This window comes from Palaemon carinicauda, chromosome 30 (assembly GCF_036898095.1).
Source record: "Palaemon carinicauda isolate YSFRI2023 chromosome 30, ASM3689809v2, whole genome shotgun sequence".
NCBI lineage: Eukaryota > Metazoa > Arthropoda > Malacostraca > Decapoda > Palaemonidae > Palaemon > Palaemon carinicauda.
In genome coordinates, this window is record NC_090754.1 from 25,174,457 (window position 1) to 25,187,045 (window position 12,589).

At 46.7% G+C, this 12,589-nt stretch overlaps 1 protein-coding gene and 1 pseudogene across 5 annotated transcripts in view; both read right to left on the reverse strand.

Annotated features, from left to right (window-relative positions):
* Positions 1-12,589, reverse strand: part of LOC137622931 (uncharacterized) — a 615,385-nt gene that overhangs the window by 205,319 nt on the left and 397,477 nt on the right. For all 5 annotated transcript variants that reach the window (XM_068353504.1, XM_068353501.1, XM_068353500.1 and 2 more), the window contains one exon: positions 10,769-10,815. In XM_068353504.1, the coding sequence (XP_068209605.1) occupies positions 10,769-10,815 (47 nt within the window). The remainder of the gene's footprint in view (positions 1-10,768; positions 10,816-12,589) is intronic.
* LOC137623902 (5S ribosomal RNA) lies at positions 1,748-1,866 on the reverse strand (annotated as a pseudogene).

Below are 12,589 nucleotides of genomic sequence, written 5' to 3' on the forward strand. Positions count from 1 at the left end.
TCCCAAAGATAACCCCTCGATTCCTTTACTGGCAAGAAGGAGAAGGTTTTGGGTCATCTGATACAGAATGGTGACTCGAAATCTTGGAGGAATTGGACCGAAGGGCCGGGACCTCAAGATTCTGAGACTAGTCAACAACTCAGGAGCGAACCTGAATGTTGGCTTCCCCCATTCCTTAGAAAGGGCGGAGTCGTACGAGACCAAGAAGATTGCTTACACACTGGCCAAGGCCAGAGTGAGCAGGGGCCCCAAGACGGAATACGATCAGAGGCCTGACGTAATGGGTCTTGAGAAGATCTCTTAAGGGACTAAAAAGTTCGAACCATGCTCCATGTTGGAGGTCTCACTCCGACTGGGGGCAGGGACATTCGCAGCTTTGCATGAGCGAGGAAAGGTCCAGCAGGAAGGAAAAAGTTTATTCCTTTCAGCCTGAAGGCCAGGAAAAGGCTGAGCGACAGGCTTCACGGCCGAGAGCGGAAAGGAGTTTCCTCCCGCCGAAAAACAATAAGTTCGTTATTGCTGGAGAAGAGGCCTCAAGGGAAGAGGTATCTCTCCCACGACAACAACCACAGAAGACTCTCCACTTCGCCTGGTAGACCCCTGCGGATGACTATCGCAGATGACGCGACCTCCACCCCGCGACTATAGCGGGTTGTCTCTTCTTGAGGAGGAAGCATAGTGTCTCCAGGCATGAAGCCGAAGCGATGCTCCGGCTCGTGAAAGATGTTGCAGTGTGGTTGTTTGAGTAGCCTGTGCCGTGGGAGAAGCTCTCCCGGGAGTTCCGTCAGGGGAAGCAGAGGGTCCGGAAACCGTTCTGCGTATAGTCCCAGTGGAGCTCTCAGGGCCATTGAAAGGTTGACAGACAACCTGGTCTTGTTGAGACCCATTCTCAACAGACAACAAAGGAGGGAAGGCGCAGGCGTCGATGTTGTCCCACCATCACCGGAATGCATCTTGCCAAAGAGTCTTGGGGTCTGAGAATGGGGGGAAGAACAGCGGAAGCTTGAAGTTCCAAGCTGTCGCGATCAGGTCCTCCAGGCCAGGACTTGCTGGTTACTAAAGGAAAAAGACCCCCAGGTACACTCTATCTGCGAGGCTCTGCTCAGATAGTCGGAGAGAACATTCCTCTGCCCGGAATGAGCGAGCCGATAGTGGTATTGAGAGGATCTCAAATCATCTCAGTATCTTTACTGCAAGATGCGAAGGTATGAAAATGCGTCCCTTGCTGGTTGGAATACGCCAGTACCATGAAGTCGTTGCGCACGGAGCGACTCGGTAGGAGCTGTAGGATCTGTAGAGGGGCCAGACTACGGCCCCTAAGTCTGCCTGAATGATGGAGAGGTATCCTTCAGGACCTGACCATAGGCTTGAACCGGACATGCCCCCCCCCCCCCCCCCTTTTCTTTGACAAGTCCAAGAACAGCATAAAAAATGTGGGGAAAGGACGAGAATATCCACTCCCATCAAGAGGTTCCATAGGTCAACACCCATTGCAGGTCTAAACGTTCCGCTGGTCCCATAGGGGCCAGAAAGTCCGGTTAATCGTTGCTTTGAAACCACCAGAACTTGGGCCGCCCCACAGGGAACTTATCCTGAGGCGACTGTTCGGGACTTTAGACAGGTCAATGAGGAAAAGAGACCTAGGAAACGTTTCAAGGTAGGGCTGAAAGCTCTGCTTAACTGAGAACAGGTACTGCGACTCTCCTCAGCCTTGCCACAGTCAACTGAAGGGAAGGCTCGGAGGAGGAGGCAACAGCATCTGGCGTCCCCAGGCGGTCACCCATCCAAGTACCGACCAGATCCGACGTTGCTTAACCTCGCTGGACGGACGAGAAGCAGGGTTTCCAACGTGGTAAGGCCGTTGACTCAATATCATGGCTAGATACTCCAGATGTTGAGGCAGAAGTAGAGAAGGCTCCTAACAAATTACCATGATCCCTCACTCATGGTAAGGATCTGGAAGCTTGTCCCGGCGTTGAAGAAGGTCGAACCCGAGCCTACCGGAGTTGACCAGACCTCCAAAAGGCGAAGGAGGCGGAAGCCTGCTCCTGAGCGGCCATGAGGAAAGCAGGGAGAGTTCTCTGGGGAAAAACCTGCGATGCCGCGGCGGGATCGCCACACCGCATCTTAAGCAGGAACACCTGTAGTCTAGGCTGAATTCCAAGAGCTTCCTGGAAGATGGATGGAATGGAAACTGGAAGTACCCGTCCTTCCGATCCAGGGCCTAAGGAGTCCTGCCGCCTCGTTACCAGTCTGATCGATTCTGCTGTTCCACGCTGGACGAAGTTTGTTCGACAAACTTGATCAGAGCTGAGAGGTCGACTACGGAATTCCCATCTCAGATGCTTTCCTACGAGAAAGGATCGACTGAAGAAGCCGGGGGGTGAAGCCGTCGACGATCCTATGGAGGACCTACTCCTAAGGCATGGATCATTCTGCCCAAACGGGTAAAACTCTTGCCGACCCCATGGCATAGAGGTTCAGTGACACTGAATTCGCTGACAGAGACGGCAGGCGCGATATCCTTGGCTGATCACGGAGATCGTGCAGGAATCGGCATCGGGAAGCTGTTATCCGGATGAGTAACCTTAGGCCTCCTCCCAGCGTGAGACCTGCAAGGGGGGGTTGCCAATCCTAGAGTTCGTGAACTCTGCCGCTCCCTCTAGGATTATGCCCCCCCGGGAGAGCCTCCCGTGCTACCTGTTCCTGACAGGAGGGGACTGCTATTGGACACCTTGTCTTAGCTGCCGTAGCCGGTCCGATAACTTAGGCCGACGAGGCTGAAAGAAAGAGGCGCTGGAGGCCTGCAGGGTATGGAAGAAAGCGCCTTGGAGGAGTGAAAACGGAAGTCGACTTCCTCGGCACAACCGCTGTCCATGTCTCTGTCCTTGGGCACAAACAAGCTCTTCCCAAGGATGGAAGAGTGTCTGAGTTTGTCGACATCCACGGATGAGACACCCGAGAGGAAGCCCTCGGTCATTGCGTCTAGATGGTCCAACATCGAGCTTGCCCGCAAGTTCGAAACTTGGCGACGAAGTGCCGAGGTGCTTGAGCCCGAGAGGAGGAAAGTACCCATGATCTTCCTGGAGCTTCCTTGTACAAAACCTCGGGTCGCAACCGAGGAGGGAAAGGACCTGGTAAGCCCCTTTCACGAGATGGAGAAGAGGAAGGGGTAAACCAGTCACCCCTTGGCCGACGGAGAAATCTCGAACGGAAAACTCCCTGGCAAAACCCTTCCAGGGAATGACGGGGAAGGGCTAACCCAGGTTCTGGAAAGAAGAATGTTGCTCAGACTTCCCTGAAGATTCTTCCTGCTCTTGCATGTGTCATGCTCTGCGTTTACAGGGTGAGGACCATGTTCTGGAAATACGCTCCAGAAGACTCGCCAGGCTGGCCAAGTTGCGAAACCCCGGCGGGAATCGTGGTCGCAATCGCCCTGGGGCTCGCGCGATGGTAAATCAATGGTTTGCACGTGGCCGAACGTGGAAGCGCCCATGCGCGGGCACGCAGGAGCGCAAACGAAAGTGCGCAAAGGAGCGCAGAAGGAGGGCGAGCGTGGTAGGAAGGGCGAGAGCTGGTGGTCGGCGAGCGATGACCCGTAGGCGAGCAATGGATACTGCAAGAATCAAGCCGACGTTCGCGCGATGGAACACCGTCAGTTCGCGCGATGGAACACCGTCGGTTCGTGCGACGGAACACCGTCGGTTCGTGCGACGGAACACCGTCGGTTCGCGCGACAGAACACCGTCGGTCTGCGCGACGGAACACCATCGGTTCGCGCGACGGAACACCATTGGTCCGCGCGATGGAATACCGTTGGTTCACGCGCGGGCGAACATTGGAGCGCATGTGCGCAGGCGCGCATGAGCGTAGGCGCGCGGGCACGTGGGCGTGCGGTCGGGCGGGCACGTGGGCGCGCGGGTGAGCGCAGGCGGTCGGGAGACCGATGGCGCGTAGGCGGGCGATAGCGCGTTGACGAGCAATGGTGCGTTCTGGCGAGCGATGGCCCGTAGGCGAGTGAAGGCGCGTTGGCAAGCGATGGCGCGTCGGCAAGCGACGGCGCGTTGGCGAGCAGTGGTGCGTTAACAAAACGCTAGCGCGCAGGCGCCTAGGCGATCACTAACGCGTAAGAGACTAGGGATGGTTAGCGCGCATCGCGCTAACAGAAGGCGCGCAGGTGCATCAGGAAGGTGAGCGCTGAAGCAAGCTGTTAATCAGGCGATCCTAGACGGTCAGAAAAAACCGTTGGCGCCCATTGGTGCGTGGCAGAAAAGGGCGCGCAGATGTGCGCTGGCGATTGAAGAAAGCTGGCGCACAGAAGGACAGAAGTAAAGGTGAGCGCTGGCGAGCAGGAGGAAGATCTACGGCAAGACTCAGCTACCGGAGATCGTGGTCCACAGCAGGCGAGCGCTAGATCGCTACTGATGGTGTCCAGGGGAACTGACACGCGTGGCAGATCGATGGCGATCATTGACGCGTAGGAGATCGCTGACGAGCAGCCGAACGTTGACGCGTCTGTGGTCGCTGGCGAGCTGGTGATCGCTGGCGAGCAGAAGGCAATGCGTGGAATCCTGTGCGTAGAAGAAGAGTCCTTGTCCAAGACCTGAACCGAAGTTCTAGATCGTGAGGGCGAACGTGGGCGCACAGGGCGCGTAACAGGAACCAACAGGAACAGCAGAGACGATCATCAGGAGAGCGCTGACGAACAGGAGAGCGCTGGCGAACAGGAGAGCGCTAGCGATCAAGAAAGCGCTGATGAGCAGGAGAGCACACTGCAGAAGGGCGCGCAGGGGAACCCTGACACGCAAGGGAAGCACCCCCATGGGAGGCAACCCTTTGCCCCGAAGGGAACATTGTCCGTCGGGAGACTGATGTCCGTCGGAAGACCGTTGTCTGTCCATCGGGAGACTGATGTCCGTCGGAAGACCGTTGTCTGTCCGTCGGGAGACTGATGTCCGTCGGAAGACCGTTGTCCGTCAGGAAGACCGTTACCCGTCGGAAGACGAGGTCAGACTGCTGTCCATCTGCACCAGGGGCGGAAGATCAAGAAGAAAGGAGTTGTAGGGTGCATACGGAGATTCAAAAAGGCACCTCTTAGCACCCTTATAGGGAGATGGGAGGCCCTAACGACGTAGCGGATGGTGAGCCTTACGGCGAAGGCGGCCAACAGCAACAACAGCAGAAGAGTCCTCCGAAGAGGAGTCTCTATGAGTATACTCTCTCGCGAACGAAAGAGAAACTTCGTAGAAGAGACGGGTCAGCCAGTGACCTAAAAGGAGCAATCCTCCGAAGAGGGGGCTCCTGCAGTTGCCCAGCCCCTTGAGCGTAACTGCAGGTGCGACCGCTCAGCACCAAGAGCATAGTCGCACGAAAAAAAGGCAAGAGAAGAACCCCCCAAAAAAGGGAAAAACTCAAACCTGGACAGGAAAAACTTCCCTCAGAAGGAAAGTTACCCACCCAAGGAGGCGAGCCTCCTGAGTGTTCTAAAATGAACTGGAGAGCTGTCAATCGTCACGGGAGTACTTCCAGGAGGAGACACGCCCCTGACGAAGATTTATAGGGGAGGCAGCTACAGCCGAATCCCCAGGCCTCAACAAGACAGCTCACTCCGTTGTCACATTACAGAAACGAACTAGATCGGTAACTGTGAAAAATAAAACAAAAATCATTAGTTAACATTCATTCCCCCGGGAAGGCTCCGAAGAGGAATCACGAGGGAAAGGAACACAAGAATTACACAACAGGCACGTGCCCCCACAACCCCTTACACTCACAGAAGGAGAACTGTAACCAACACAGAATTACAACAATTATAATTATGTAACTATGTAATTATGTAATTTAAAAATGAAAGAACACTAAAGAAAGAACGAAAACCCCGAAAGGAATCGTTCTACAAAGCTGAAAAATCAACAAATACAATTAGATTCATAAACTAATTGAGACAAAACGTACGGCGTAGCAACCTCCCCACACGGGAAGGAAGCTACAAAGGCGTAGTAAAAGTAACGTAGTAAAAGGGTGAACGACCTCAGAGAGAGAGAGAGAGAAAGACCGGAGTCAAACTCGATCGCGACCCATGAAATTACACCATGGTGGCCTAACTGCCGAGGGCTCCACGGAGATATCGTACACTACACACACAAGCACAAACTCTGAAAAGGAAACTTACTGATTTCTATACTCAAATATATACATAAACATGAAAAAATGTTTACATATATATTGAGTAAAAGAAAAGTAAGTGATTAAGTAAAGACAAAACAAATAATGGCTGCCAAGCGAGGACGAAGACGAAGTGAAGCAGTTCACCGGTGTGTGAGGGGGGGAGGTGTAGCTAGCTACCACTCCCCTACCCCCCTGCTAACTAGCGCGGGGGTAATACACCCTCGTTAAATTCTATTGGCTCGCCATTTCAGCTACGCTAAAAGGTAAACTTAATGTAAATAGCGTGGTTTGTATTTCGGTTACGGAACAACTATGATTGAAATGGATGTATACACGGTATAATTTTTTCGTTACGTATTTAATTGACACTTTAAGATAACCGATTTTGGTTTCTTCATCTATTTGTAAGTATTGTATAACACGAGAGAGAGAGAGAGAGAGAGAGAGAGAGAGAGAGAGAGAGAGAGAGAGAGAGAGAGAGAGAGAGAGAGAGAGAGAGAGAGAGAGAGAGAGAGAGAGAATGAATCAGCTGTTGTAATCAAATACAGTGTTTTTGTTTCGTGTACCTCCTGAAATGAGGAATTGATCGCCACAACTAACAATAGTCATGTTAATCTCATTCTTAAACTCAGGTTGCCATATATGAACTAAGGTTTTATTTCTTACCGAGAGAGAGAGAGAGAGAGAGAGAGAGAGAGAGAGAGAGAGAGAGAGAGAGAGAGAGAGAGAGAGAGAGAGAGAGAAAGAGATTTTTCTAATTATCCCGTGTACTCTACAAAACCAATCTTTGCAAATCAAATGTATACTGTTTAAAATATGACAAGATATTGCCGACTCGTTACCGAAGTCTAGGCTATTCACTGCTGATAAACGAACCCAGTCTACTCGTGAAAACCTTGCACGCCTGAAGGGAAAAATAAAGCTTTTATATATACTGTACTAAACAAAAATAATGCTTTAATATACCATCATTTACACTATCATTAAAATTATCGAAAGGTCCGAGAAAGATAAAGAATGCCGAGAACGTAACCACAATTCTGTTTACATTTTGTCAGCTGGACTCGCACAGTTAACAGTTGATTTCATTGTTGATGTGGAATTTTATCCTTAAATAGGCTATAGTATTTATTATGAAATTATGTTAATACATACATACATACATATACCAAAGGCATTCCCCCCAATTTTGGGGGGTAGCTGACATCAACAAAGAAACAAAACAAAAAGGGGACCTCTACTCTCTACGTTCCTTCAGCCTAACAAGGGACTCAACCGAGTTCAGCTGGTACTGCTAGGGTGCCACAGCCCAACCTCCCACATTATCCACCACAGATGAAGCTTCATAATGCTGAATCCCCTACTGCTGCTACTTCCGCGGTCATCTAAGGCACCGGAGGAAGCAGCAGGGCCTACCGGAACTGCGTCACAATCGCTCGCCATTCATTCCTATTTCTAGCACGCTCTCTTGCCTCTCTCACATCTATCCTCCTATCACCCAGAGCTTTCTTCACACCATCCATCCACCCAAACCTTGGCCTTCCTCTTGTACTTCTCCCATCAACTCTTGCATTCATCACCTTTAGCAGACAACCATTTTCCATTCTCTCAACATGGCCAAACCACCTCAACACATTCATATCCACTCTAGCCGCTAACTCATTTCTTACACGCGTTCTCACCCTCACCACTTCGTTCCTAACCCTATCTACTCGAGATACACCAGCCATACTCCTTAGACACTTCATCTCAAACACATTCAATTTCTGTCTCTCCATCACTTTCATTCCCCACAACTCCGATCCATACATCACAGTTGGTACAATCACTTTCTCATATAGAACTCTCTTTACATTCATGCCCAACCCTCTATTTTTACTACTCCCTTAACTGCCCCCAACACTTTGCAACCTTCATTCACTCCCTGACGTACATCTGCTTCCACTCCACCATTTGCTGCAACAACAGACCCCCAGTACTTAAACTGATCCACCTCCTCAAGTAACTCTCCATTCAACATGACATTCAACCTTGCACCACCTTCCCTTCTCATACATCTCATAACCTTACTCTTACCCACATTAACTCTCAACTTCCTTCTCTCACACACCCTTCCAAATTCTGTCACTAGTCGGTCAAGCTTCTCTTCTGTGTCTGCTACCAGTACAGTATCATCCGCAAACAACAACTGATTTACCTCCTACTCATGGTCATTCTCGCCTACCAGTTTTAATCCTCGTCCAAGCACTCGAGCATTCACCTCTCTCACCACTCCATCAACATACAAGTTAAACAACCACGGCGACATCACACATCCCTGTCTCAGCCCCACTCTCACCGGAAACCAATCACTCACTTCATTTCCTATTCTAACACATGCTTTACTACCTTTGTAGAAACTTTTCACTGCTTCCAACAACCTTCCACCAACTCCATATAACCTCATCACATTCCACATTGCTTCCCTATCAACTCTATCATATGCTTTCTCCAGATCCATAAACGCAACATACACCTCCTTACCTTTTGCTAAATATTTCTCGCATATCTGCCTAACTGTAAAAATCTGATTCATACAACCCCTACCTCTTCTAAAACCACCCTGTACTTCCAAGATTGCATTCTCTGTTTTATCCTTAATCCTATTAATCATTACTCTACCATACACTTTTCCAACTACAATCAACAAACTAATACCTCTTGAATTACAACACTCATGCACATCTCCCTTACCCTTATATAGTGGTACAATACATGCACAAACCCAATCTACTGGTACCATTGACAACACAAAACACATATTAAACAATCTCACCAACCATTCAAGTACAGTCACACCCCCTTCCTTCAACATCTCAGCTTTCACACCATCCATACCATATGCTTTTCCTACTCTCGTTTCATCTAGTGCTCTCCTCACTTCCTCTATTGTAATCTCTCTCTCATTCTCATCTCCCATCACTGGCACCTCAACACCTGCAACAGCAATTATATCTGCCTCCCTATTATCCTCAACATTCAGCAAACTTTCAAAATATTCCGCCCACCTTTTCCTTGCCTCCTCTCCTTTTAACAACCTTCCATTTCCATCTTTCACTGTCTCTTCAATTCTTGCGCCAGCCTTCCTTACTCTCTTCATTTCTATCCAAAACTTCTTCTTATTCTCTTCATATGACTGACCCAATCCCTGACCCCACCTCAGGTCAGCTGCCCTCTTTGCCTCACGTACCTTGCGCTTTACTTCCACATTTTTCTCTCTATATTTTTCATACTTCTCTATACTATTACTCTGCAGCCATTCTTCAAAAGCCCTCTTTTTCTCTTCCACTTTTACCTTCACTCCTTCATTCCACCATTCACTGCCCCTCCTCATGCTGCCTCCAACAACCTTCTTGCCACATACATCACTTGCAATCCCAACAAAATTTTCTTTTGCTAACTTCCACTCCTCCTCTAAATTACCAGTTTCTCTTACTCTCACCTCGTCATATGCCATTTTCAACCTTTCCTGATATTTACTTTTTACCCCCGGTTTTATTAGCTCTTCAACCCTCACTAGCTCCCTTTTACATCCACCTACTCTATTCCCCCACTCTTTTGCTACAACTAATTTTCCTTCCACCAAAAAATGATCAGACATACCGTTAGCCATACCCCTAAACACGTGCACGTCTTTCAATCTTCCAAACATTCTTTTAGTTATCAACATATAATCAATTAATGCCCTTTCTACTACTCTTCCATTTGCCACTCTTACCCATGTATACTTATTTTTATCTTTCTTTTTAAAAAAGCTAGCACTTATTACCATCTCTTGTTCAACACACATATCTACCAGTCTCTCACCACTCTCATTTTCACCTGGTACGCCATACTTCCCAATGACACCTTCTACCTCTCCAGCGCCCACTCTAGCATTGTAACATTGATTAAAAATCACTGTATTTAGGGCTACCAATATACTTAAAAAGACAATAGATTTGATACATGTTGTAGTGCTTGACTAGCAGACTTTGAACAGCTTGGTAGATACAGAAAATTTATTTTTGAAAAATAGCGATCACATAAAAGGGGAATCGTATAATTCGAACACGCATAATTTGGGACCGTACTGTACTGTGGAAAAGAATTGTTAAATGTTGAAAATCTTGCATTTCGTAGACAAAAACGTGACCTAGATAAAATATTCATCAAAATAAAAAAAAAATATGCAGAGAAGACAATCATAAGAAAGTGATAAAAAAATTGGGAGATTTCAGACATAGCCAACGTCTGGAAGGTAATTCCAAACTAAACATATAAATGGTTGGAAATAGAAAATAAACTACTTACTGTATACACAATATGTGTAACATATAAAAATTCTTCATTCTATTCATAATGCATTTGAACGTCATAAAATCCAACCTATACAAATCTTTATATTTTATCATGCTACAAAAATTATATAATCTTTCTACAGACATGAATTTTCCTTAAAGTGGAAAATATTGACTTTGCATAACTCAAATCAATATTCCCATCAGCATAGCTTTTATCTACTACAAAAGTACCTGGTTTTTCAAACATTTTACTGGTAACTAATTGAATATTACTTTACCTTGTGTTGAAGTTACTACCACAGCCTCTGATTGGTGAGAAGACAGTCTGCAATAAATAAATAAGATTACATGTAGAGCCACTACTTGTCCTAGGAAAACATGAATAATTTCAGGTATACATATCTCGGGACCCTTCCACTTCACCCTAAAAAGAGCACTGACCAATTATTTACCCCCTAAAATCATACAAAAAGTTTATTTGATAGTGAATGTATGTTTTAAATTTGTAAATATTACAGTAAATATCACTATTTCTGAATATTCCAATTAATTTCAAAGTGTAATTTCCGGATTTTATAACATTAATTCCAATGTATACATAGAGAGAGAGAGAGAGAGAGAGAGAGAGAGAGAGAGAATTCCCTTGGTTGTGAAAGCATGTATATTGATCTATCTTCTGGAATTTTGTTTTCTTTTACAAAATTCGAGAGAGAGAGAGAGAGAGAGAGAGAGAGAGAGAGAGAGAGAGAGAGAGAGAGAGAGAGAGAGAGATAATTTCCTTGGTTGTAAAAGCATGTATAATGATCTATCTTCTGGAGTTTTTATTTCTTTTACAAAATTCTAATTCCATTTTTTGTCATGTATAAGTGAAATTTGGTCTATAATTTTCAACAAATATACCCATTTGGATGGATAAGTGAATCCTAGCATAAGTAAATATGATTGTATACATAAAAAACCTAAAACTGATATGTTATAACTTTACTATTCATTAAATAAAATTTAAAATTTTTTAAACTGTGTGTGCATAAGATTAATTGATGACATGTGATATTTCTAATTCTAGACCTAACTTTTTATTTGCTTAAAATAGAAATAACAGTATTTCCTAATCTTTTAACCCAACATTAAGGAAACTTTCTGGGTTGAGAGAGAGAGAGAGAGAGAGAGAGAGAGAGAGAGAGAGAGAGAGAGAATCCAGCTGAAATACAACAAACAAATGTTTTTGATTTACAGCAATGATTACAAGTCCAATGTGCATACAGTACATGTTACGTACAACTTATGGCCCTTCACTTCATCTACATAACGGGATAACGACTACCATAAAAATGAGACTTTTTTGGGCTCAAGCCATGACGTGCTGATGGAAGGTTCCTTCAGTAGCTTCCTAAGGGTATATATGACTACAGTAGATATTCCCAGAGAATTAAACTAAAGGTTTCACAGTATTCTAACTTCTGGCGCGAGTACCCTAAAGGTTTCCCTCTAGGATATCGTATATCAGCAGGGGACGCATGTATTAACACACCACATAGCTATCTGCACCCCATGTAGAGTTAACACTTCGATATGGAAAGGTGGAGAATAACTGGGGAGCCGTTCCACAGTTACACTCATCCGTGGCTACTTTTGGTACTCGAAACGTAAACAAACGGGCGCCATAAATGACGTCACGTCCGTCCTCATCCTTCTGCTTGTAGCTACCTTGCTCTAGACGGATTTCCCCTTGAGCGATTTTCATCGACTTGCATCGCCGTTATGTCTTTACCTTCAGCCTCGCCTTCTTCTGGAAAGTTGAGTACCATATTCTTGTATTGTTTAAATAAGCTCCAGCCGTAAAGTAACGATTACTTTTCCTTAAATCTTGTGTTTTGTGGCGGAGCTGTGCCTTCACCGGACGCGTCATGTTGAGACGCTGTTGCTCGCCCCGCATGCTTTATTTAGTTAGCCAGAGTTACATTCCCGGTCCGTTACTAATGATTATATTAGTTAGTCTTCATTGCTAGGAACTAGTTAATTTATGGTGTTAGTATTCGCCTTCAGCGATCATGTTTTCACTACCCTAGCTAGCCTACTGGCCTAGCCCCTAGGCAAGA